Here is a 27,256-nt window from a genome sequence, read left to right as displayed (position 1 = left end):
CACGCTTCTCCTGGTAGGCTGCGTGGGGGGGGTGGATCCTCAGGGCCAGAGGCCAGATGCCTCTTTAGCTCAAAGACCTCCTGCTCCAGCTACCCTATCACCGCATTCCTCTGCCAGCTGGTGCTCCGGGTGTAGTCTCGGCAGAAGAGCTGTGCAATGTAACAAACAATTCTTGTCTATTAGTATGGCTTTAATTCAAAGATAAAAAAGAAGTATTAACATTTAGGATGACTATTTGAGTGAAAGAGTATTATTGTCTATGTGTCTCTTTGAAGGTTGTGGTAACCTGGATCTGAGCTGTTTAATGGATAAATTACCCTATGCTAATTGCCATGAAGTTTGGGAGATGGAAAGTTAAGCCTATTGTTTTCTCAGGCCAAGGCGCTACTGGAAATGTATAAAAACCCTGGGACACGATCCTTCTTCATCTCAGATCTACTTTGGGTTTCAAGAAGGGAAAACCCTAAGCCATAAGAATTGAGATCCCCAGTCACTGACTGGAGTCACTCTGAATATGGACATTGGACTATAACGAATGGACTATTTCTAAAAGAACTTTTGGCAACTACAAACTCACCATCTCTGCTATGTAACTGGACCTCAAGAAATTAAACTCAAGTCTGTATGTATGTCTCTTTTCTTTTTTAATAAATATTAGTTTAGTTAATAAGAATTGGCTATAGGTGTATATTTTGGGTAAGATCTAAGTTATTATTTGACCTGGTTGTGTGGCTGATCCCTTTCGTTTATGTGATGAAATAAGATTGTCAGAATTTTTCACATGTATGACGTGTGTCTGGATGGAGGCCTGAGGCTAGGTACTTTAAGGGAACAGTGTTTGGACTTCTGAGTAACCAGTGAGGTAATACAGAGGCTGGTTTGTGCTGGTTGGTAAATCTAAATATTGGACTATTCACCAGCATTTGGGGTTTGTCTGCAGTTCACCCTACTTGAGTGACCTCAGCTGGCTCCCATGGGCAACATCATTAGAGGGTATATGGGGATAGATAGATCAAGGGGGTGTATATGGATAGATAGATGAACAGCTAGACAGACAGGAGGGGTGGATGGGGATAGATAGAGGGGATGGATGGGGATAGATAGAGTGGGTGGATGAGCATAGAGAGAGAGATTAAGTGGATGGATTAGGATAGATAGCTAGATGGATAGAGGGGGTGTGTGGGGATAGATAAATAGAGGGGTGGATGGCGATAGATAGGTAGAGGGGGCATAAGGGAACAAATAGAAAAATAGAGCAGGTGTTGGGGATAGATAAGTGAATGGGGGGTAAGGGGATAGATAGAGGGGATGTATGGGGACAGATACATTGAGTGCGTGGATGGGAATACACAGATGGATAGATAATATAGAGGATGTATATGGGGATGGAAAAGTATAAAACAATATTTTATAAGCCACAAGGGGACCTCATCCCTGCAGTCCACAAACAGATTCTTTAGGAGCTGGAGAAGAGATCACTATCAACATTCTTAAATAATGCATGATGTATCAATGCTTTTAATTCTCTTCGAACTGTTTGGTGCCAAAATATTTATTCAAGGTGGGCAGGTTAGTGTTGCAGAAAAAAGCACTATCTAAGGTATGATCAGTCTGCAGCGTTCCACACAATTATAAAACAAACATGTCTCTTTCCAGACAAAGACTAACTGAAGTTGGAGCATAGATGAGGCCGAGAGACGGAAACCAGTGGCAGATACAGAGACAGAAATACAACTCAGGCTAGATTACAGTGGCATTAGAGTGACCAGATAGCAAGCGTGAAAAAACGGGACAGAGGATGGGGGGTAATAGGCATGTATATAAGAAAAAGTCCTGAATATTGGTACTGTCCCTATACAATTGGGACATGTGGTCACTCTAGTGGCATTAGTGCTGTACTTACTTAACAAAAAGTAATTTATAAAGTAAAAACTTGCCTTAAAACCTGCCACAAACATCATCAAGTTATCAGTTCCAACCTGTCTTTTTCTCTTTCTTCCTCTCTTTACCCAACTCTGTAAATTGTTCTCTTTTTATTAATCCTTTCACTTAAATATAATGCTTTGTATAAAAATGTTGTATAAAAACAATGTTGTACTGTAATGCTATGAGAAAAAGTAAAACTGCTAACAATGTACTATGAAGTAGGGACAGTGATGTTTGTAGCTAGATGCATACAAAACAAAATAGTGACCTGATGGTGATGGTAAATATAGAATAGAAAAAAGTTTAAAGGTTTTAAAAGAGAAGGTGTCATGAATTCATTTTGCCACTAGAGGACAGTGTTATATGACATGTATTCAGTTTGTTACAACAAATCATCACACACTGATGCTTTGGAAGTGGAACTTCTGTAAGACTCTGAGGTGAGAAGCCATGCTTCAGCCAAATCCAAGACATAGTGGAGGTGAGTTACTTCCCTTTAAAAAAAATCTTCCATGTTTTAGTCTTTTCTAATAGTTATTTCTCACATTTGACACTTAGACCAAAGATTAGAAAACAGGACTCCAAAGGATCCTTTGGTGAGAGGCATGTTAGAAATATTCAGTTTAGACTGCTAGAAAATAAATGCAAAAGGCATACAATTATAAGTTTAAATATTAACATGGTATATCAGTGTGCTATTCTTTATCAAGCTTTCTTTGCTTCCACCCCTAACCCCCTGCCCGTATTAATCAGGTATGTTTAACGAGGGGAACTTCCTGTTTCGTTTTTCTATTTACCACATTGCTTAAAGTTATTATTTTTAACAATTAAAATGCACAATACTTTAAAACCTTACGTGTACGCTACCCACCCCGAAAATCCATACTAGTCTAGCTTCATCTCATAATAGTCTAACCTGTTCTGCATTCTACAGCAAGGTCTTGCAGGAAGAGAGAAGTCCCTTTAAAATAAACATCTTTTATACTTCCTGCTTGCAAGCTGCTGAAGTTATACAATAACTCGTGTCATGACGTTGCATTGCAATAATAATCCTGGTGACACAACGTTCACCACATCAAAACATTAAACGCCTGTCCCTCAGGTCAAGACAAAAGTTTTAAAAGTGGCAGATGTTTTTACTGAAAGGTTAAACCTGCCTTTTTTTTTTTTTTTTTTACAAAGGAGGGACTATCATAATATATTGTCAGTATATTTCAAGGATACTTAAAATAGCGTTGCCAACTTTCATGGTTTTTATTGTAAGTAATACTATTCAATATCTTTATTGAGTGGGAAGAAAATATAAAATCATTGCTCACATTTCCAAATGACACTCAAATTGATGAAGTGGGAAATAAAGGTAAGGACGGGTCAGTTATACAAAGCAATCTGGATTGTTTGGTAAAATGGACTGATTTGGACAAGTGTTTTAATATAGTGAAATGCAAGGAACAAAGAGCGTAGGATGCAACAGACGGGGGGACTGGCTGGCTGCTAGAAAGCAGTGACTGCAAAGGAGGTTAGGGGCGTTAAGGTTCATGAATTGAACATGAGCTCCTTATGTTTTGAGTGGCTGAGCAGCCTTCTGCAGAGGAAGGAGATTGCTGACTAGGATTAGGAAGGCACAGCGCATTGGTAAGAGCAGCGCTATGTCCAGTTTGAGTGTCTACACCTTGAAAAAGGATGTTGAAAAGTCAGAAGGGCCGATACTGGTTTTAGCTCTAGTGGCAGTGGGAGCTGTGCCTTTAAGAACAGGGTGCGACGCTTCCAGGCTTTGCCTGAATATAACCCGGAGCAAGGAAGGGGCAGGAGATTTTGCCTGTTTGCAGAGTGCAAGAACCGGCTTGTGTGAGCGCCGCAAAGGTCAGACTAGAGGTAACACACCGACACCGAGAGCAGCCTCGGGGTGTTGCTAATGAGCCTTCCCCGGGACATGAGGTGTGACTGCACCGCGGGGCAGGCGGGATCTCCCGACAGCCGCGTCCTGAGCCGGGGTCCGCTCCGCTCCCGGGGCCGGGCGGGGTGACCGCTGCCCGGTGCCCGGGGCGGGGCGGGACGTTTCCCCTGCTCAGTGTCGGGAGGGGGAGGGGGAGGGATCCCCGGGGTCCCCCCTCAGCTCCGGCACGCGCACGGGCCTGACTCGCTCTGCACTGCGCGGCGGGCCACGAGCACGGAGCCCTTTCGCTTTCCATTCCTGCGAAGGGGAGGGGCCGGGGCTCTCCCGCGCGCACGCGCTGACAGCCGTTACCGGCGCGAGGGCCGCAGCACCGGCTCGTGCCAGTCAGGCGGGGCCGGGCCGGGCCACGCATGCGCGCGGCGGAGCGCTGGGCGGGGGCGCTGTTAAAAGGCCGGGAGGGCAGCGCCGCGCCTCAGGTGTGAGGAGCCCCGCGGCGGGCCTGGGGGTGAGTCCCTGGCGGGGGGGCGGGAGGGACCCGGCCCTGGGGGCCCCTGGCAGCGGCGCAGCGCGGTGTGGTGTCCGGGCCCCCCCAACGGGCGAGCGGGGACACTCGGGTCTCCCAGGGGGGCGGGGCCGCGAGATCAGCTCGTGCCGGGCCGCTGCTGGGGGGGCGACTCCGTTCTCTAAACGTGCGTTACAGCCCCGCCCCGCCCGTCCCGGGGTGTGTGTGTGTGTGTCTGTGTGTGTGTGTCCCTGTGTGACATCTTCCCTGTTACTGCCCTGCCCCGCCCCCGCCCCTCCCGGTGTGTGTGTGTGTGTGTCCCCTGTGCGCACCGCATACCTGTGTGACATCTTCCCTGTTACTGCCCTGCCCTGCCCCCACCCCTCCCGGTGTGTGTGTGTGTGTGTGTCCCCATGCGCACCACATACCTGTGTGACATCTTCCCTGTTACTGCCCTGCCCTGCCCCCACCCCTCCCGGGGTGTGTGTGTGTGTGTGTGTGTGTGTGTGTGTCCCCTGTACGCACCGCATACCTGTGTGACATCTTCCCTGTTACTGCCCTGCCCTGCCCCCACCCCTCCCGGTGTGTGTGTGTGTGTGTGTCCCCTGTGCGCACCTCATACCTGTGTGACATCTTCCCTGTTACTGCCCTGCCCTGCCCCCACCCCTCCCGGGGTGTGTGTGTGTGTGTGTGTGTGTGTGTCCCTGTGTGACATCTTCCCTGTTACTGCCCTGCCCCGCCCCCGCCCCTCCCGGTGTGTGTGTGTGTGTGTCCCCGTGCGCACCGCATACCTGTGTGACATCTTCCCTGTTACTGCCCTGCCCTGCCCCCACCCCTCCCGGGGTGTGTGTGTGTGTGTGTCCCCTGTGCGCACCGCATACCTGTGTGACGTCTTCCCTGTTACTGCCCTGTCCCGCCCCTACCCCTCCCAGGGGGTGTGTGTGTCCCCTATACGCACCGCATACCTGTGTGACATCTTCCCTGTTACTGCCCTGCCCCGCCCGTACCCCTCCCGGGGAGTGTGTGTGTCCCCTATACGCACCGCATACCTGTGTGACATCTTCCCTGTTACTGCCCTGCCCCGCCCCCACCCCTCTTGGGGTGTGTGTGTCCTGTGCGCACCGCATACCTGTGTGACATCTTCCCTGTTACTGCCCTGTCCTGCCCCCGCCCCTCCCGGGGTGTGTGTGTGTCTGTGTGTGTGTGTGTCCCCTGTGCGCACCGCATACCTGTGTGACATCTTCCCTGTTACTGCCCTGACCCGCCCCCGACCCTCCCGGGGTGTGTGTGTGTCCCCTATACGCACCGCATACCTGTGTGACATCTTCCCTGTTACTGCCCTGCCCCGCGCCCGCCCCTCCCGGGGTGTGTGTGTGTGTGTGTGTCCGTGTCCCCTGTGCGCACCTCATACCTGTGTGACATCTTGCCTGTTACTGCCCTGCCCCGCCCCCCCCGGTGCGTGTGTGTGTGTGTGTGTGTGTGTGTGTGTGTGTCCCCTGTACGCACCGCATACCTGTGTGACATCTTCCCTGTTACTGCCCTGCCCCGCCCCCACCCCCCCCGGTGTGTGTGTGTGTGTGTCCCTGTGCGCACCGCATACCTCTGTGACATCTTCCCTGTTACTGCCCTGCCCCGCCCCCACCGCTCCCGGTGTGTGTGTGTGTCCCTGTGCGCACCGCACACCTGTGTGACATCTTCCCTGTTACTGCCCTGCCACACCCCCGCCCCTCCCCGTGGTGTCGGGGTGTGTGTGTGTGTGTGTGTGTGTGGGTGTCCCCTGTGCGCACCGCACACCTGTGTGAATCTTCCCTGTTACTGCCCTGCCCCGCCCCCACCCCTCCCGGGGGGTGGGTGTGTGTGTGTGTGTGTGTGTGTGTCCCCGTGCGCACCGCACACCTGTGTGACATCTTCCTTGTTAGTGCCCTGCCCCACCCCGCCCCTCCCTGGGGGTCTGTGTGTGTGTGTGTCCCCTGTGCCCACCGCGTACCTGTGTGACATCTTCCCTGTTACTGCCCTGCCTCACCCCCACCCCTCCCGGGGTGTGTGTGTATGTGTGTCCCTGTGCGCACCGCATACCTGTGTGACATCTTCCCTGTTACTGCCCTGCCCCGCCTCTCCCGGTGTGTGTGTGTGTGTGTGTGTACGCGCCCTGTGCGCACCGCATACCTGTGTGACATCTTCCCTGTTACTGCCCTGCCCCCATCCCTCCCGAGGTGTGTGTGTGTGTCCCCATGCGCACCACATACCTGTGTGACATCTTCCCTGTTACTGTCCTGCCCTGCCCCCATCCCTCCCGCTGTGTTTGTGTGTGTGTCCCCATGCGCACCACATACCTGTGTGACATCTTCCCTGTTACTGTCCTGCCCTGCCCCCATCCCTCCCGCTGTGTTTGTGTGTGTGTGTGTCCCCATGCGCACCACATACCTGTGTGACATCTTCCCTGTTACTGCCCTGCCCCGCCCCCATCCCTCCCGGGGTGTGTGTGTGTGTGTGTCCCCGTGCGCACCGCATACCTGTGTGACATCTTCCCTGTTACAGCCCTGCCCTGCCCCCACCCCTTCCGGTGTGTGTGTGTGTGTGTGTGTGTGTCCTGTGCGCACCGCATACCTGTGTGACATCTTCCCTGTTACTGCCCTGCCCTGCCCCCACCCCTCCCGGGGGGTGGTTTGGTGTGTTTGTGTGTGTGTGTTTCCTGTGCGCATCTCATACCTGTGTGACATCTTCCCTGTTATTGCCCTGCCCTGCCCCCACACCTCCCGGGGTGTGTGTGTGCGTGTGTGTCTCCTGTGCGCACCTCATACCTGTGTGACATCTTCCCTGTTATTGCCCTGCCCCGCCCCCACCCCTCCCGGTGTGTGTGTGTGTGTGTGTCCCCTGTGCGCACCTCATACCTGTGTGACATCTTCCCTGTTACTGCCTTGCCCCACCCCTGTCCCTCCCGGGGTGTGTGTGTGTGTGTGTGTCCCCTGTGCGCACCGCATACCTGTGTGACATCTTCCCTGTTACTGCCCTGCCTCACCCCCCCCTCCTGGGGTGGAGGTGTGTGTGTGTCCGTCCCCTGTGCGCACCACATACCTGTGTGACATCTTCTCTGTTACTGACCTGCCCCGCCCTTACCCCTCCCGGGATGTGTGTGTGTCCTGTGTGACATCTTCCCTGTTACTGCCCTGCCCTGCCCCCACCCCTCCCCGGGTGTGTGCATGTGTCCCTTTTGCGCACCGCATACATATGTGACATCTTCTGTGTTACAGCCCTTCCCTGCCCCTCCCGCTGTGTGTGTGTGTGTGTGTGTGTGTCCCCTGAGCGCACCGCATACCTGTGTGACATCTTCCCTTTTACAGCACTGCCTTGCCCCCACCCCTCCCGGGGTGTGTGTGTTTGTGTCCCCTGTGCGCACCTCGTACCTGTGTGACATCTTCCCTGTTACTGCCCTGCCCTGCCCCAACCCCTCCCGGGGGGTGGGTGGGTGGGTGTGTCCTTTGCGCACCTCATACTTGTGTGACATCTTCCCTGTTACTGCCCTGCCCTGCCCCATCCCCTTCCAGGGGGGATGTGTGTGTGTGTTCCCTATGCGCACCGCATACCTGTGTGACATCTTCCCCGTTACTGCCCGGCCCCGCCCCTCTGTATGTGTGTGTTCCCTGTGCACACCTCATACCTGTGTTACATCTTCCCTGTTGCTGCCCTGCCCCGCCCCTCCTGGAGATGTGTGTGTATGTGTCCGTGTCTCCTGTGCGCACCTCATACCTGTTACATCTTCCCTGTTAGAGCACTGCACCACCCCTCCATGTGTGTCCTTGTCCCCTGTGCATACCTTATACCTGTGTTACATCTTCCCTGTTAGAGCACTGCCTCGCCCCTCCATGTGTGTCCGTGTCCCCTGTACATACCTCATACCTGTGTTACATCTTCCCTGGTACAGCCCCGCCATACTCCACTTGGAATGTGTGTCTCTCCCCTATGTACACCTGACAACTGTGACATCTTTCCTGTTAAAGCCGTGCTCCGCCCCTCCTGGGGGGGGGGGTGTCCCCTGTGCACACCTCATACCTGTGTTACATCTTCCCTGTAACTGCCCTGCACCACTCCGCCCCTCCCAGGGGGTGTGTGTGTGTGTGTGATTCTCCCCTATGCACACCGCATAATTGTTTTGTATCTTTCCTGTTACAGGCCCGCCCTGCTCCACCCCTCCCGGGGTGTGTTTCCTATGCTCACCACATACCTGTGTTACATCTTCCCTACTAAGAGCCCTGCCCAACCCCTCCCGGGGGGGTGTGTGTGTGTGTGTGTTCATCCCCTATGCATACATCATAACTGTTGCATCTTCCCTGTTGCAGCCCTCACCTGCCCCGCCCCTCCCCGAGTGTGTATCTCCTATGCACACCCCATAACTGTTACATCTTCCCCTGCTCCCTTGTTCTAGTTCTGACCTGCCCATCCCCTTCTGGTACGTTTGTGTGTGGTATGCACACCACATAATTGTTGCTGCTTCCCTTCCTCCCCTGTTACAGCTCTAACCTGCCCATCCCCTCCTGGTGTGTGTGTCTCTGTCCTATGCACACTGCATAAGTGTGTAACATGGAAAATCCCAAGCGAAGTCATGTAGTCTAATCCTCCTGCATGTTTTTCCTCTTTAACGACTGTAACATTGGAAGACTGTCAGTGATGTTAATTACACAAAATATTAAATGGCTCTCGGGACAAGAAGAATCTTGATCTTCATAGAAACTGTAAACATTCAATCTCTTCCTAAGATTATATTTCCCTTTTGTATCTTTTAGAAAAGGAATCATGTGGTCTGAATAGTAAAATCTAAGACCCTTTTCTTGCAAAGGCACATATAATAGTGTAAACTCATTATTTCTTTAACTTGAAGACTTTTAATGCAGTGGAATCCTTGTGACATTGCTTAAGTAATATCTGGGGAATAACTACATAGATGGTTTGTATTTTTAAACAAAAGTGTAGGTGAACTTTAATAGCCAAGCTGAAATTCTGTTTGCTCCTTTCCTCTCCCCTGTGGTACGCCCCCCACTAAAACAGACTAATATATGCCCCTTCTTAGTGTGTAATGGAGCTGAGTTAGGCTATAGAAAAGATCTTGAAGCCTATAATTCAGTAGAGACTGGTTTAATTTACCAGGTATTTACTAGTTGGTGGCTACTAAAAGGATGTTGAGGGTACTGCCCAGGGGCAACACCCTGGCAAGAACTCTGTTCTCTCTTCCCCTAGTCCAGCCTTGCAAATAACTGCACGAGAGAAGGGTGCTGGGATCCTTATGAGTATTTTTCTTGGGTTGTTGGAAGGGGCCTGAGATGGTACTTCAGCTTTCATATTAGCCTCTAACTCCAGGGAGGGCAAACTATGGCCCTCGGGCCAGATCCAGCCTGTCGGGGTTTTCAGTCTGGCCTACAGGATTGCCAGCCCCATGGCGCAGCAGGACTAAGGCAGGCTTCCTGCCTGCCCTGGCCCCACGCCGCTCCTGGAAACTGCCAGCACCATGTCCCTGCTGCCCCTGGTGGGGGGTTCTGTGCGCTGCCCTCACTCACAGGCACTGCCCTCTGCAGCTCCCATTGGCCAGGAATGGGGAACCGTGGCCAATGAGAGCTTCGGAGCAGGTACCCACAGGCAAGGGCAGCGCAGGGCAGAGCCGCCTGCCCCACCCACCCCCAGGAGCCACTTCCGGGAGCAGCATGGGACCAGACCCTCCTGCACCATGCACCCCAGTCCTCTGCCTTAAGCTCCCTCTCTGTGAAAGTTTTAGAAATGTTCCTACTTTCTAACAGCCACTTTCACTCTTTCCTTCTTTTTACCCCTGCCCCTTATTCTGAAGGGAAGCCCCAGTAATGTTCAACTCCAGAACAGCACAGATGCTGAAAATGCAAGAGAGCCCACGGTTACCTAGAACTCCTTCTAGTACATTTCATAGCACATCTCACGTGAGGCCTGGACATCATCCCATGCAAGAAATGATTGACAGTGATTGGCCAAAATACATCCCCAAGTAGGTCCATATGGATGCTCCATCTCTGCTGATCATCAGACTCTGAGGTGATCATAGAGAATTCAAGAGTATACGTCTCCAGGTTAGCCAGAGGATACATTTATGAAGATTAAACCTTGAAGAACTCTCTTGATGGCAACACTGAGGCCTCCCTAAAAAGATCCTTTGCATCTTTTACCTGTTGCAGCATCTTATGCTTCCCAAGCAGCAGTTACAGGAGGTCTTATCCATATATGTCTAATTTTTTTTCAATTCTACTGTGTTCTTGACTTCAATGACACCACTAACTACTCTTAGTAGAATTACAGACAAGTCAACTACAAAGTCTAATGTCAGTACCAGGCACAGTAGTTGAAACAATAGTAAAGAATAAAATTCTCAGACACCTAGAAGAACATAAATTGTTGGGCAGAAGTCAACATGGTTTCTGTAAAGAGAAATCGTGTCTTACTAATCTATTAGGGTTCTTTGAAGGAGTCAACAAACATGTGGATAAGATTTCCAGAAGGCCCTTGGCAAGGTCCTTCACCAAAGGTTCTTACGTAAATTAAGTTGTCATGGGATAAAAGGGAAGGACCTTTCATGGATTGAGAACTGGTTAAAAGACAGGGAACAAAGTGTAGGAATAAATGGTCAATTCCCAGAATGGAGAGAGAGAACTGGTGGTGTTCCCTAAGGGTCTGTCCTAGGACCAATCCTATTCAATTTATTCATAAATGACCTGGAGAAAGGGGTAAGAAGTGAGGTGGCAAAGTTTGCAGATGATACTAAACTGCTCAAGATAGTTAAGACCAAAGCAGACTGCGAAGAACTTCAAAAAGATCTCTCAAAACTAAGTGATTGGGCAACAAAATGGCAAATGAAATTTAATGTGGATAAATGTAAAGTAATGCACATTGGAAAAAATAATCCCAACTATACATACAATATGATGGGGGCTAATTTAACTACCAGTCAGGAAAAAGATTTTGGCATCATTGTGGATAGTTCTCTGAATATGTCCACGCGGTGTGCAGAGGCGGTCAAAAAAGCAAACAGGATGTTAGGAATCATTAAAAAGGGGATAGAGAATAAGACGGCGGATATATTATTGCCCTTATATTAAATCGATAGTACGTCCACATCTTGAATGCTGCATACAGATGTGGTCTCCATCTCAAAAAAGATATACTGGCACTAGAAAAGGTTCAGAAAAGGGCAACTAAAATGATTAGGGGTTTGGAGAGGGTCCCATATGAAGGGATATTAAAGAGGTTAGGACTCTTCAGCTTGGAAAAGAGGAGACTCCAGTCCTAGAGTCTATGAGTCTATATGATAGAGGTATATAAAATCATGAGTGATGTTGAGAAAGTGGGTAAGGAAAAGTTATTCACTTATTCGTATAATACAAGAACTAGAAGCCACCAAATGAAATTAATAGGCAGCAGGTTTAAAACAAATAAAAGGAAGTTCTTCTTCACATAGTGCACAGTCAACTTGTGGAACTCCTTACCTGAGGAGGTTGTGAATGCTAGGACTATAACAGCGTTTAAAAGAGAACTGGATAAATGTATTGCGTTTCAGTCCATTAATGGCTATTAGCCAGGATGGGTTAAGGAATGGTGTCCTTAGACACTGTTTGTCGGAGGGTGGAGATGGATTGCAGGAGAGAGATTACTTGATCATTACCTGTTAGGTTCACTCCCTCTGGGACACCTGGCATTGGCCATTGTCAGTAGACAGGATACTGGGCTAGGTGGACCATTGATCTGACCCAGTACAGCCATTCTGTTGTTCTTAAAAGCCTAACGATTAACAAATCTGTTTTAAATGGTACAATGACGTTGGAAAAATGCTTGAGTGACATGAGCAGGAACTACAAAATGATGACACCTATTATAATTTTTTGAGGTGCCATTGTGGCTCCATTCTTAGAATGTGCACAAATGAACACAAATTCGTGTGAATATTATGGTGTCCTCCCAAAAATTACAGCTGTTATCGAGTACAGAATGAATTGTATGAGAATGTCAAGCAAATCTGAGCTACATAATTAGATGACAGGGCTGTAAATACTTTTTTGTGATTATTTATTCCTCTAACAAATTCCTGACGTTATTTTGGAATAATCCAAAATAAGGCTAAATTCCAACTTTATAAGGTGGTGCATTGTGTAATTCTCCTCCCAAGTTAACATTGGGAATAATTTTCTATTTGTGTCGTAACATTTGCCATCTGGATTTATTGGATAAAACAGCAGATAACAAATGCCATATATGATATAATTTATATAGGGTTCCGTTGATTTCTACTTCCATTTTAACTACAGTTTTAATATAATTAAAAAATGATAAATCTGGTTGAAATTTGGAGGTTTAGTCTATTGAAATATGAACTAAAAACAGAAGAAAAATAACTAATTCAACTGTGGAGTGTGTGTGGGGGGAAGCATCACAAGATTCCACTCTTTCCCCCAAAATCCTGTTTTTTCTCTTCTCTTACCCCTTTTGTTGATTACCTACTTAATATTTTATAAAAACAGAACCACAGACACGAAATAGAATAACTATTCAGTTAAGGCTGCTAAATGCAATTCAAGAGCATCATTAAACTTGTCCTTAGGCTGAAGACAAGCTCCGTACGTTTAAAAGTTTGGAAATTACAAAGTGAAGATCCATAAACAATTGTGACTTACCTTGACAATCAGTTGATGCACACACCTCACTAAACAGAAAAATTCTCAGTAAGGAACATCCAAACAATCTTAATTCTGCCTGTGTAACAAACCAGTCATAGCTGAAAAGTCTAAATCAACGATATCTATTCATCCCGTGGCTTTCTCCCAAAACTCCCAGGTCTTTAATACCTGCTTTTTTTCCCATACAAAAGTTTATCTTTCAATACACAAACTAAAAAAAAAGTGAAAGCCTGTACGTCTCCCCAGGATCTTTCCATGCAGTTCTGAGAGTTAATTTTGTGCGTCTGTAATACGTGTAGGGGAAGTGAGGGTTAGGAACTTGGTTCTACCTTCTTGTCAGTTTGCCCACAGTAGTGATCATATCTCTGGGTTTCTCTAGCACCATCACAGTAGTACATAAGCACATTTTGATAGCAGTGGCTTAATTCTGAGCAAAATAATTCCATGTACCTGAATTAAACAAATAGCTTTCTAAATATAGCTATTGTACAAAAATAAATTCTTACATCATGGCATATCATAAAAATGCATGTTACTGTAAAATGAGCTACCTGTGTCATAAATCATCAGATGTGATAATGTAAATGAATATATACACACACTGTTCTCTAGACTTTTAGTGTTTAAAGCAAGGGTGGGCAAACGTTTTGGCCCATGGGCCACATCTAGATTGGGAAGTTGTATGCAGGGCCATGAATGTAGGGCTGGGGCAGGGGGGTTGGAGTGCAGGAAGCAGTGTGGTGTGTGGGAGGGGGCGTGTGCAGGAAGGGGCTCAAGGCAAAGAGTTGAAGTGTAGGAGGGGGGTTGGGTTGGGGTAAGGCAGGGGGCTAGAGGAATCAGGATGGGGTTGGCGTGCAAGGTGCAGGAGTTCGGGTTGTGGGCTCTGGCTTGGCTGGCAGTGGATGCAGTGGGGCTAAGGCAGGTTCCCTGCCTGCCCTGGTCCCACATTGCTACTGGAAGTGGCCAACATGTCCGGAAGTGGCTCCTGGGGTTAGGGTGGGGCAGGCAGCTCTGCTGTGCGCTGCTGTCTCCTGTGGGTACCACTCCCAAAGCTCCCACTGGCTGTGGTTTCCTGTTCCTGGCCAGTGGGAGCTGAGTGGGGCAGTGCCTGCAGGTGAGGGCAGTGCACAAAGCCATCTGACCCTTTCTTCCCCAGGGGCTGCAGGGATGTGGTTCCGACCGCTTCTGGGGGTGGTGCGGGGCTGAAGCAGGCAGGGAGACTGCCTTAGCCCCACTGCACCACGGGGCTGGCAATCCCGCAGGCCGGATTGAAAGCCTTTACAGGCTGGATCTGGCCTGCAGGCTGTAGTTTGCCCTCCGCTGGCTTAAAGCCTGTTACCATTCCATTGAAAATCTTACTACGCTTGACTTCAGTGGAAATGGGATTGTCATAAATAAGGCACAATTTAGTCACAGGGTATTTTAGAAAAAGTCATGTTTGGGTCATGAGCAATAAACAAAAATTTGCTGTCTGTGATCTGTCTATGACTTAGATTATAAATGCCCCTGACTAAATCTTGAAGGGATGGAGCTGAGGCTGGGAGGGGGGGTGCTGCTAGGATGTGTGTGGGGGATCAGAGGCCAGTGGCTCTAGCTGCCTGGGGCCACCCCAGGGACTGCCACACACAGTCAGTCCCCAGGGACAGCTGCTGGGGGCTTGTCTGAGTGGCGGTTGGTTCAGGTGGCCCTGGGGCCCACCACTGGCTGCATTGCTGTTCCAGCAGTGGCCAGTATGGCTGTCCATGGGGCCACCTGAGCAGCTGGCCCTAGAGCCAGCGGTTTGGGCGGCCCTGGGGTCAGCCGCACTGGCTACTGCAGAAGTCATGGATATTGTGGGAAGTTAATGAATCCGTGACTTCCGTGACAAACACAGAGCCCTAGTCATAAAATACTGAACTCTTCTGTTTGTTTGGCTGTGTGAGCTGAGTGTTAAGGACTATGTCAAATTGTGGTAATCACAAGTTTTGATTTATATAACCAGTTATCTTTTAGTATGGATGTGTTTAATTATCTTATCCTGAGCCGCAGTTCCAAAAAATAGGTTACAGTTGAGATTGCTATGTTCAGTCATTTTGTTTGTGAACTGTGTGAGCCCTAGTCAGATGTCTGAGTCTGACAGACCACTTAGACTACAAGTACGTCTCTACCTCGATGTAATGCTGTCCTCGGGAGCCAAAAAATCTTACTGTGTTATAGGTGAAACCGCATTATATCGAACTTGCTTTGATCCACCAGAGTGCGCAGCCCCGCCTCCCTGGAGTACTGCTTTACTGCGTTTTATCAGAATTTGTGTTGCATCAGGTCACGGTATATCAGGGTAGAGGTGTACTCTGAGGAAAAACTCATGAAATGCAGCCCAGGCAGCTGAAGTGCTTGATAAGTTTGGTCTTCATATAAACATCTCAGGGTTCTTAAATTGGAGCTCACCAAACAAGGTGGGTCTAAGTTTCCCTTTTGTCTTCGGCACGGGCAGTGTAAAGATGGAGTATGGAAGGGGAAGGACAAGTTCTCAATGTTTGTCTACATGGCTAGTCTGTGTCAGCTGGCTTGGGTTCATGAGGTTCAGGCTAAGGGGTTGTTTAACTGCACTATAGACACTCAGGCTAGAGCCCGAACTCTGGGGCTGCCCCTCCAAACATCTACATCTCAATTAAACAGCTCTTGGAGCTCAAGTCAGCTGACATGGACCAGCCACAGGTAGACTGTAGTGTAGACTCTTAAGGTATGCCTACACTACGAAATCAGGTTGAATTTTAGAAGTTGGTTTTTTAGAAATCATTTTTATACCGTTGATTGTGTGTGTCCCCACATAAAATGCTGTAAGTGCATTAAGTTGTCGGACTGCGTCCACAGTACCGAGGCTTGCGTCGACTTCCAGAGCGTTGAGCTGTGGGTAGCTATCCCACAATTCCTGCAGTCTCCACTGCCCATTGGAATTCTGGGTTGAGATCCCAATGCCTGATGGGGCAAAAACAGTGTCACGGGTGGTTCTGGGTATATGTCGTCAGGCCCCCCTCTCCCTCCCTCCGTGAAAGCAACGGCAGACAATGGTTTTGTGCCTTTTTTCCTCTGTTACCTGTACAGACGCCATACCATGGCAAACATGGAGCCTGCTCAGCTCACCGTCACCATATGTCTCCTGAGTGCTGGCAGACGTGGGACTGCATTGCTACACAGCAGCAGCTCATTGCCTTTTGGCAGCAGATGGTGCATTACGATTGATAGCCATCACTGCACTTCTGGGTGCTCTTTTAGCCGACCTCGGTGAGATCAGTCAGAGGTGCCTGGGCAGACATGAGAGTGACTCAGCCAGGTCATTCCCATTTTCTGCTGAGCACCCAGGAGATGACGATGGCTAGCAGTCATACTGCACTGTCTGCTGCCAGCCTAAGATGGAAAAGATAGATGGAGTGGATGAAGACAAGAAATTGACTTGATTTGTTTTGTGAAATCAACAGCCTGCTAAACCTAGGGTTTTGAGTTCAATCCTTGAGGGGGCCATTCTGTGTGACAGTTGTTTGTTTCTCCTTGATGCAAAGTCACCCCTTTTGTTGATTTTAATTCCCTCTAAGCCATGCCATCAGTCACCCCTCTTTCCATTAGAGCAAGGGCAGACAATTGTTTCATGCCTTTTTTCAACGCAGAACCAGAAGTTCCAAAAGTAAAACCAGGCAAGGAGGTGACGGCAGCGTGGTGACAAGAGTGATGAGGACATAGACATGGACATAGACTTCTCACAAACTATGGGCCAGGCAATGTGCCCCGGCAATGTGCGCATCATGCTGATGAGCTCTGCATGGTCACCTGTGCTGATCAGCTCGCCACGCTGGCCAAACAGGACATTAAATTCAAAAGTTCATGGGCCTTTTCCTGTCTACCTGGCCAGTGCATCTGAGTTGAGAGCGCTGTCCAGAGTGGTCACTGTGGAGCACTCTGGGATAGCTCCTGGAGGCCAATACCATCGAATTGCATCCACACTACCCCAAATTAGACCCGCAAGGCCTATTTCAGTGCTAATCCCCTCATCGGAGGTGGAGTAAAGAAATAGATTTAAAGAACCCTTTAAGTTGGAAAAAAAGGGCTTCGTCGTGTGGACGGGTGCAGGGTTAAATCAAGGTAACGCTGCTAAATTCAACCTAAAATCGTAGTGTTGACCAGGCTTCAGTCTAAAGTCTGACAAGTAAAGTAGAGCTTCTGTGGTTGCTTCTGCACCTTTTAAATTTCTTAGATCATGTGTGGGTAACAAGCTTCTTTTGAGGAGATGAACAACCTTGTAGCTGGACATCTCAATGCATGAGAAACACATTTTACTTACAGTGCTGCATGCTGGGAATGTGCAGCTTTATTCAGCTGTATATGAACAGAGTGGGAAACAGCTGGGGAGCAGAAAACCTTAAATCTGAATAAGTTCTCAAAAACATCAGGACATAAAATTCTTGTTTACGGGATAAATCTTGGATGGTTAGCTTCAGAAGTTTCCATTCGTCTCTGGTTCCACATGGGCATCTTTACAAGAGACACTTTTTGATCTGAAACGTACTAATTATTCTCTTCCTAGAAGTGGTATTGTTCGTTGTGTGTGTGTGTGGTTTGTTTGTTTTTGTTTTTTTTTGTGGAGAATCCATTCAGCTGGCTTGAGTTCTGTGAGAATAAATACTCTTCTTTTTTGGGGGTGGGGAAAGAGCGAAACAAAATCCACAGTTCTTTTCCCCCGGTACTTTGAAACATGGCAAATAGTTTTCTGAAGAGTACATTCACCAACAGGTTTGAAAAGAGAATGAATTGGACAGTAGTTACAAACTGATTATTGGCTACATTGCCCACATCATTTTTGTGAGCTTTCCATTATTAAGCTCTTAAATGTATACCCTAATCAGTTCTTCTGGAGCACAGTGTTGCCCTATGAGATTACTTCTGAGGGCTTGTCTACACTACCTGCCGGATCAGTGGGCAGCAATTGATCCAGCAGGGGTTGATTTATCGCATTAATAGTAGATGCGATAAATCAACCACTGAGCGCTCCCCTGCAGACTCCAGTACTCCACCAGAACAAGAAGCACAAGCAGTGTCAACAAGAGAGCGTCAGCTGTCAAGTTCCTGCAGTAAAGACACCGTGGTAAGTGATCTAAGTACGTCAACTTCAGCTACGCTATTCATGTAGCTGAAGTTGTTGTGTATCTTAGATCAACCCTGCGCAGTAATGTCGACAAGCCCTGAGAGAGAGACTGTTATTGCTAGGAGCAGGATTAAAAGTTAGCATAATAGGGAGTCTGTCCATGTAGCCCGCTAAATTTGAGGTGCAATATGAAATGGTATATTGCATAGTGTTATGTACTTGCAGGTTGAGGTTTAACATAGAAACATGAGCTTGTATGGCAAAACTAGCTAGCTATATTTTTATTTCGATAACAGTTGTTAATTGAGTACATCATATCTTCTCCGATAATATTGCTGTTTTAAAGATACCATGAGCTAGGATTTTCACTCCTGGGCTGGAGATTGGCAGAACTGCACAATTTGTAAAGAGTGTTGGCCCCCAATGGCAGTGGGAACAGGATGGAGGTTGGCCCCCTGGCTGTGGTCAGGTAACACTCAGCTTAATTGCTGCCTTAAACTGGTCAGAAACTTTCTTTTGACTATGTACAGCAAAGAAGTCCTGCAGTAGCTGTTCCTCTGCCAGTCATTGCTCCGGCTCTTCTCTCAATTGCTTCAAAGCCGTTGGGGATCCTTTTTTAGTAAGTCTCTTCCTTTCAGTTAGGTCCACACCATTTAGCATACCTTTCTTGAGATGTGGCTTGTTTGATGCTCAGCTGCATCTGTCTATATCTGTGTCTTGTGCTTTGGTGTCTGCTTTCATTCTAATGTTCTTGGTACTCTAGCATTTTTTAGCTATACACCTGTTGAGGAGTGAGTTATTTTGGCAGCCCTTCAGGGCCCTGCCTTAGTATTGGTGTTCTCAGTGGATCAACGCTTGTGTTGCAGTGTGCTCTGCTGTCTATCAGCATTCACTGCCTGGCATTAGTATCTGTACTATTTGGGTACTTGTGTTTGCAGAGACTGTCTCATCACCTGTGTCAGAGATGAAGCGAAGCACTGACTGGATGCCCCCTTTTCTTTGGTGTGTGGTTGGAATATTGGCTTTGTATGATGCCTTCCTAATCAACACAAGGCTGCTCAGCAGCTTCAAATCACATGAATGGGGCAGACTTAGGTTGATAGGGCACCGGAACAACCTTGACTGGGCCTTTCTGCACCTAATGCTGCACCATAGTGACACTATGAGGAGTGGGGGAGAGAAATAGATTTATTTTTAAGAAACATTAGATTAATCCAAATTGGAATCACAAACATTATAATGCCTTAATCATAATCCTATGGTTATTGTATGGGGTTGTCATGGTATAATTTCCCACTCTGAACCTTAGCGTCCAAAAGATGGAGTACCAGCATGAATTCCTCTAAGCTCAATTACCAGCTTAGTACTTGTAGCGCTGCCACCAACCAGGAATTCCAGTCCCTGGTACACTCTGCTCCCCCCAAAACCTTGCCCAGGGACTCCCAAGACCCAGTCCCTCTGGATCTTAACACAAGGAAAGTAAACCCTTTCCCTCACCGTTGCTTTTCCCAGGCTTCCCCTCCCTGTGTTACCCTGGAAGATCACTGTGATTCAAACTCCTTGAATCTTGAAACAGAGAAAAATCCACCTTCCCCCCTCCTTCTCTCTCCCCCTCCCAGACTCTCCCTGAGAGAGAAAGTAATCCTAATACAGAGAGAAAATTAACCTTTCTCTCCCCCTTCCCTCCTTTCTCCTCACCAATTTCCTGGTGAATCCAGACCCCGTCCCCTGGGATCTCACCAGAATAAGAAAACAATCAGGTTCTTAAACAAGAAAAGCTTTTAATTAAAGAAAGAAAAAACAGTAAAAATTTATTTTTGTAAATTTAAGATGGAATATGTTAGTCTTTCAGCTGTAGACACTGGGAATACCCTCCCAGCCTAAGTATACAAGTACAAATTAAAATCCTTTCAGCAAAATACACATTTGAACTCCTCCCAGCCAAATACACATTTGCGAATAAAGAAAACAACCATAAGCCTAACTCGCCTTATCTACCTAGTACTCACTATTGTGAACTGATGAGAGCCTGTATCGGAGAGATTGGAGAGAAACCTGGTTGCACATCTGGTCCCTCTGAGCTCTCAGAGTGAACCACAACCCAAAACTTCCCTCCCTCAATATTTGAAAGTATCCTGTCCCCGATTGGTCCTCTGGTCAGGTGACAGCCAGGCTCACTGATTTTATTAACCCTTTACAGGCAAAAGAGATGTGAAGTACTTCTGTTCTATTAACTTTTACTTATCTGTTTATGACGGGTCAATACAAAGATAAGGCTGCCCTGGGTGCCCAAACTGTGCATTTCCGTATCTTAACATGTTTGAATTTTTTACATTTACCCTTAATTCTGAATTTCCTGTGTTAAAAAATGCTTGGTTTTGGATTATTTCACCCCATAATATATTTTACCTTAAATTACTGATATCTACTTTCAAACATAACTCAGTTTTAACACAATTCTTTCTGGGAATCATACAAAATATTACAATATGCTTTTAAAACATTTTGTCCTCCAAAAATATAATTTTTCCAAAGTGTATGGCATAAATTAAAGCCACAATGATGTAAGGTTTTATTGGTATTTGTTTGGGATGACCTGCATAACTCGCTTATGGCATAATCCCTGAGCTGATCCACCAATGGTGTTCATACGTTCTTGTTCTATAGTCTAAACATATCCATTTTGTTTCTTTGGTTATTTTGCATTGCTGTTCTTTCACCAGTCTGTTATGTGGAAGCCAGAACATGCTAGTATTTGGTTTTGCTTCTGTTTAGTCATTTAACAAATGTTTTAGTTTCCAAAGTCAGGGTTTCATGGTGGTCTTTTTTCTTCACTCACGTTAGCATACGACATATGTGAATCAGTGGGCAAGGAGAGCAAGAATCCATGAAATATTCATCATATAAATGCTTATTGTTGGTTACAGATAAAGATGCCGGAATCTGACCTAGTTGCAAAGATGCTTCGAGCTGTTCTCCAGTCCAATAAAAATGGAATACCCTTGCCACGACTGCAGGGGGAGTACAAATCCTTGACTGGGGACTGGATCCCTTTCAAACAGCTAGGACATTCTACGCTGGAAGAATACTTGAAGACTGTTCCAGGAGTTGTCAGAATAGAAATTAATAAAATGGGTGAGGTAAGAAAATTATACAGTTAGTGGCTTTTCTCAAGTTGCTTGTTAAACTGGCTTTGGAATTCATTGTAAGGTTTGCTGGTCTCTAGCTTTATGCTGAAGATTTTCGGGAGATCTCATGCTCTTAGTCTAGCAACAATGTTTCCCACAAGTGCTGGCAATAGTGGGAGCACCAGTGTCGTAATCCTTTTACCTTTATGGCTTAGTCATGTTCTGAGTGTGTTTAGATAATATGGTGGTTGTGACAAATATGGCAATTTCCTGCAATATCTTTAGAATATCTTACTTTATTAAGCTTAGGTATTGTGGGTCAGGGACTGTATGGGGGAGGAAGACCACAGCTGTCCAGAAACTAAGAACAGTGTGGTGTGATGTGATTGGACAAATTCACTTAGGTTCTAACACTTTCAGTGGCGTGCCACCACCTGGAGAAGTTCACATATACAGGTTCTGACTGGATTTTCCAGAGACCAGCAGATAAAGAGAACTTTTGGGTAAATAGCCTGAGTTTAAACTGATTTAGGGCCTTCTTTCTGATCCAGCAAATGGACAGGACCTCCTGTCCAGGGGAACGGGGGAGTCGATCCTTTCTGGAAGGACTTTGACCAATTGGGGCTCCATAAGACTAGATGAGTAAGCTTTTAGCATCCATATGGAAACACTGATTGTTTTTCATGTTTTCTTTGGAATGTTTTCACCTTAAGAATCAATGTGCTCACTTAGAAAGAGCTATGTGGTAACTGCTGGCAGTTACACCATTCATAAGCCTTTGGAGAGGAGGCCAGGTGCAGCTACTCACCTGTTTAGGCAGTCTGGCTTGCTGAGATATCACAGTGTAGGGAGGGAGCTGTGCAGCCTGGAAAAGCCCCTGTCAAGATGGGGAGAGATGGGTCTCTGCCCAAGAGAAATGACAGCTGAGGATCCAGAAGCCAAGAGTAGATGCTTTTGGTCAACCCCAGAAGGGGAAATACAGGTGCAGTTACCCTTAACTGTGACAGTGATAAACTGGGTCTTTTAAAGTAAGTATTCCTGAAGTAACAGCCCCAGTTGGAAGACAGCAGCCTCAATGACTGAGGCTGTGTCTCATTATTTCTCAAACTGTGTGTGTGTGTGTCTCAGAGAGAGAGACACGTGCACGCACTTCTAGAAAAAAACCATGTACAGCAATTTGTCTTCATGGTAGTTTTTGGTTCTACTTATTTACTTTTTCACATACATGAATTGGGGTAGATGTTTTACAGACTAGTAGGATAATGTCTGCATGGAGAAGCATACCATTTCAGAACTTTTCCATATTCGTCATTTGTTTCTGTTTGCAAAGAGAGAACTTTGCTGCATTTCATAAACTTGGCAACATTTAGTTGGACTTATCCTAGTCTCCTTTGATAGGATATTCTATAGTGTAGGACCCTGTGCTGGAAAGGCTCTACGTCCTATCTGCAGCAGCCTGACCCTGGGGTCTCCCAGCACTGGTTTGCTGGTTTGTCAGAGTTCCTAATCCAGGTCATGGAAGGAGAAGCAGTTCCTGGGAGGGTGTGAGATCTAGTAAATATCTTGGGCATCAAAAGTATGAACAGCTCACTGTTTTTCTATAAATGTTGAACATCTACAATTTAAAGATAATAGAATTTAAGTAAATATAAGAAATATTGTGTAACTTCTTTCATGGAGTACAGAGAAGTTTGGACCTGATTATTTCCCTATGCCCATTTTCTCCTCCCTTGAGCAGATCACTTGCCATGGTGTTGCTTGCGCTGAGACTGTGCGAATTGCTCAACTGGTAGCTTGCCAGAGAAGTTCAAAAAGGAAAATGGGACGACAGGTGAACTGCCAGATGAGATTAAAGAACACTGCTCCATTCACATTAGTTGGTAAGAATTCATAAGCTGGAAAACAGCTTCATGATAAATACTGTTAATTAAAACTGTAGTCTCTTGTGGCAGAGCCTTTCCCTTATAAACCTTCTGATCACAATGAATTGTGCATGTTATTAATCAATTCACACTAGAAGAAAACAGTTCTGAAATATAGATTTGTGCTTGGCCGTACTTTGAATAAACATACATGAGGAAGTTAATAGGAAAACAATGCTTTTGCTGACAAATGTGCAGTGATGTTACTGGAGCAGTCTTGAGGGGTAGCTGTCTTTGGGTATGTCTAAAAGGCAGTTAAAAACCTTCAGCTGACCTGTGCCAGCTGACTCTGGCTGTGGGGCTATTTCATTAAAGTGTAGATTTCTGGACTCAGGCTGGAGCCCGGGCTCTGTGACCCTGTGAGATAGGAGTGTGCCAGAACCGGGGCTGCAGCCCATAAGTCTACACTGCAATGAAACTGCCCCATAACTTGAACCCCATGTGCCTTAGTAAGCTGGCCACAGGGTTTTAATTGTAGTGTAGACATATTTTTTGTGTTAGACTTTAGAATCAGGTCAGTTTTAGCCTGTGTGGGTCCACTAGTTATTGGAGTCAGGGGTGAGAAGAATTATTTAATTATTCCTGGACACAGGAGTAAGCCCCGCCCTTTAGGAGAGCAGCAGCTATTCATTGTTTCTGGACATAGATTGCCTCTGATCCCTGTGCTGCAGAGCTGCCACTGGGGTGTGCCCTCGGTAAGAGTGATTCTTTGATTTCCAGTTGGGAAGGGAGAGAAAACAGGCTCCTCTCTTCTTCCCCGGTCCCTTGAGCTGGTCCCTCACTCTAAGATAGGTGAAGGGTAAACTGAACAGAGCTCTCACTTCCTTTTTTCTTCCAGTGGCAGATCAAAGGGCTACCCAGCAGGCAGACAAGAAACTGGTGGTGGCACTGCCTGCAAGAGCAAGTGATGAAAGCTTCATACTAAATTTAAACTGTAAAACAAATTAGTACAGTAATGTAGTAGCCCTCTGATCATGTTTTCCTAAAGCATCAAAATGGAGCACTATAACTTATGTAGTAGGATTCAAACCAGAGATCCATTGTAGTTGATCCACCTACAAGTAGCACAAAGAGTTTTTACAAGGTTTGTTGGGATGCTTTAAAAATACTCTGGAATGCAACTTGATATAAAAAGCTCTTATCCTGGTTTTTATTAAAAACAAAAAACCCTCCTCCTTAACCGTAACACTCAAATTCCTGGAATGTGATGATTTTCTTCAGAGGGACACAATTTTTGTGGCAGACCAGCCTGCTTGGTAGAAGAGGGTAATGATATGGATGTTGGAGTGCATTTACCAGAACCTAATCTGGTATTTTCTTAACTCATAAGAAATGAAGTGCTGTTGCATGCTTCTAAATTTTCCCTCGTTGTTGTTGATCAGCGCTGTCTCCTAAGACCACCTTGTGTATCTTATTTTGTCTAATGTATAAGTGATTTAATGCTCTAGGTGTATTAAGCTAATAAAATTAACGATATTTGATTTAAACCCACCTCAAAAAATTAATGATAAAACCATCTGAAGTGACACAATAAAGCAAGTCCATAAATAATTACACAACTGTAAATTCACATCAGAACTCCAATATAATCCATTGGAGGAAAGGGCCATTTTCTGTGTGCTGTGGCTGTCATGTTTCTAATTTAAAAAAAAAAATCTATTAGAAGAACACTATCCAAAGTGAAGTAGTCAAAAATGCCAGAGCTGACATGGCCTAGGAAAGTTAACTCTTCCTTTGGACGAATACATTGATTGTCCTTCATTATATCAACACATTTAGTGTTTTTTGTCCCCCTTGGGAATCCTTCCTCATTCAAGCTCTTTTGCACAAATTATATTTTCAGTGAGGTAATGGCTCAAGGAGGAGCCCTATTTTACTAAGTTCACACCTGGTGCCATTGATTTGAGACCAGGGTGCTTCAGAAAACTTTCAAATTAGAAGAATCTATAGTGCCTGGGTTTGTTTGTTTGTTTTTTTTTTTTTTAATCCTTAAAGAGAATTTCACTAAAAAAAATTCAGGTTTGCTTCTGACAGACCCGGTAATTGCATTATCCCTTTTAAGTGCAGTGGTGTTTTGTCTCAATGATTTTCGTATTAAAACTGGTCATTTACAAGTAAAAACATTTTTTTTTTCTTCCCACCCGTCCCATGCCAGCCCCACGGACTAACCCTGGATCAGAAGTTATTCTGGATTCTTTTCTCAGATATCCCCTTGGTAGGCCAAATTAGGCATCTGGGCAACCTCATTGCCTTGTGGGTTTACACAGATATAACATTAGAATTTAGAAACAAGTCTTGCACAAAAGGGTATAGAATTTCTGTCTTTTAGCAGCAGATCTAACAGGAATTTTTTAAAAAGTAAAATGGCAGGTATGACAGAATGCATGTGGGCTGAGACTTTTTTTTTTAATTCAAAAATTAGGCTCCTAAACAAGGAGCTTGATTTTTGAGCTGCTGAAGACCCAACAGCTTCCCATGACCACTTCAGTGGAAGCTGCCTGGGTACTTGGCATTTCTGAAAATCAGACATTTTAAACATTTAGACTCTTAAATCCTTCTTTAGGCACCCACTTTTGAAATTTTTAGCCACAAGAACACACTTTACAGAGTAAAACAATAAGGAGCAAGGAATCCTCTTGTGGTTAAGGTAGAGAACTGGGAGAAGATTGTGTTCCATCTACCGTAGACTTTGTATATGACCTTTGCAAAGTCTGTCTCCATTTCCCATCTGTGAAAAGGGGGGTACTATATTTTTAGCTCAAAAGTTTTGAGGCTTAATTTAATGACTGCACGAGGTACTAAGACTACAGTGAACATCATAGAGTTGATAGGAATACACGGCACTTCAGTTGAGAATTATCATAAGAATCCTCATCTCTCTCTTTCAGGGGACTGTTTGTGCATTTTTATGGGAGTAGACTTAAATGATAACTCAAGCGTATTGTCCAACCTCAGTGTAACTGTCATGGTATACTTCCCCACTCTGAACCTTAGCGTCCAAAAGATGGGGTACCAGCATGAATTCCTCTAAGCTTAATTACCAGCTTAGAAGCTGTAGCGCTGCCACCAGCCAGGACTTGCAGTGCCTGGTACACTCTGGTCCCCCCAAAAACCTTGCCTGGGACCCCCAAGACCCAGTCCCTCTGGATCTTAGCAGAAGGAAAGTAAACCCTTTCCCTCACCGTTGCCTCTCCCAGGCTTCCCCTCCCTGGGTTACCCTGACAGATCACTGTGATTCAAACTCCTTGAATCTTAAACAGAGAGGAAAATCCACCTTCCCCCCTCCTTCTCTCTCCCCCTCCCAGACTCTCCCTGAGAGAGAAAGTAATCCTAACACAGAGAGAAAATAACCTTTCTCTCCTTTCTCCCCACCAATTCCCTGGTGAATCCAGACCCCGTCCCCTGGGATCCAGCAGAATAAAAAAACAATCAGGTTCTTAAACAAGAAAAGCTTTTAATTAAGGAAAGAAAAAACAGTAAAAATTATCTTTGTAAATTTAAGATGGAATATGTTACAGGGCCTTTCAGCTATAGACACTGGGAATACAATCCCAGCCTAAGTATACAAGTGCAAATTAAAATCCTTTCAGCAAAATACACATTTGAACTCCTCCCAGCCAAATACACATTTGCAAATAAAGAAAACAACCATAAGCCTAACTTGCTTTATCTACCTAGTACTCACTATTCTGAACTGATGAGATCCTGTATCGGAGAGATTGGAGAGTAACCTGGTTGCACATCTGGTCCCTCTGAGCCCCCAGAGTTAACAACCACCAAACACTAACAGCACACACACAAACTTCCCTCCCTCAAGATTTGAAAGTATCCTGTCCCCTGATTGGTCCTCTGGTCAGGTGACAGCCAGACTCACTGAACTTAACCCTTTACAGGCAAAAGAGACATGAAGTACTTCTGTTCTATTAACTCTTACTTATCTGTTTGACAGTAGCATTAATGTAGAAACTTTTACCCTGCCTATTATTCTTCCCGAATACTCCTACCTCAACAGCATCACAAACAGTGAAATTAGCATCATTTTTGCTAGTTTGATTCTACTAAACAAAAACAGGAAGAGAAAGAA

The 27,256-nt window shown here is 46.2% G+C and overlaps 1 protein-coding gene and 1 long non-coding RNA gene across 11 annotated transcripts in view; one reads left to right on the top strand and one right to left on the bottom strand.

Annotated features, from left to right (window-relative positions):
• Positions 1-2,344: 2,344 nt before the first annotated feature.
• Positions 2,345-27,256, top strand: part of TDRD7 (tudor domain containing 7) — a 111,837-nt gene continuing 86,925 nt past the window's right edge. Inside the window, exons 1-4 of one of the 8 annotated variants that reach the window (XM_050948217.1) lie at positions 2,345-2,407; positions 3,652-3,789; positions 21,050-21,262; positions 22,989-23,130. In XM_050948217.1, the coding sequence (XP_050804174.1) occupies positions 21,056-21,262; positions 22,989-23,130 (349 nt within the window). In that variant the 5' untranslated portion in view covers positions 2,345-2,407; positions 3,652-3,789; positions 21,050-21,055. Of the gene's footprint in view, positions 2,408-3,091; positions 3,186-3,263; positions 3,287-3,651; positions 3,790-4,137; positions 4,207-4,270; positions 4,329-10,339; positions 10,412-21,049; positions 21,263-22,988; positions 23,131-27,256 lie in introns of those variants that run through there. The other 7 variants (XM_050948216.1, XM_050948219.1, XM_050948213.1 and 4 more) reach the window with 7 other exon arrangements.
• LOC127048494 (uncharacterized) lies at positions 4,580-8,018 on the bottom strand. Of its 3 annotated transcripts, XR_007773689.1 has the most exons (6): positions 7,984-8,018; positions 7,127-7,216; positions 6,750-6,932; positions 5,110-5,206; positions 4,754-4,940; positions 4,580-4,664 (listed from the first exon to the last, which is right to left on the bottom strand). It is a non-coding gene; the product is annotated as an uncharacterized LOC127048494 (long non-coding RNA). The 3 variants fall into 3 exon arrangements; XR_007773688.1 differs by lacking the exon at positions 7,984-8,018 and having other exon boundaries at positions 7,127-7,340; XR_007773690.1 differs by lacking the exons at positions 6,750-6,932; positions 7,984-8,018 and having other exon boundaries at positions 7,127-7,340.

Source organism: Gopherus flavomarginatus, chromosome 3 (assembly GCF_025201925.1).
Source record: "Gopherus flavomarginatus isolate rGopFla2 chromosome 3, rGopFla2.mat.asm, whole genome shotgun sequence".
Classification (NCBI taxonomy): Eukaryota; Metazoa; Chordata; order Testudines; family Testudinidae; genus Gopherus; species Gopherus flavomarginatus.
This window is presented reverse-complemented; position numbering and strand designations above follow the sequence as displayed.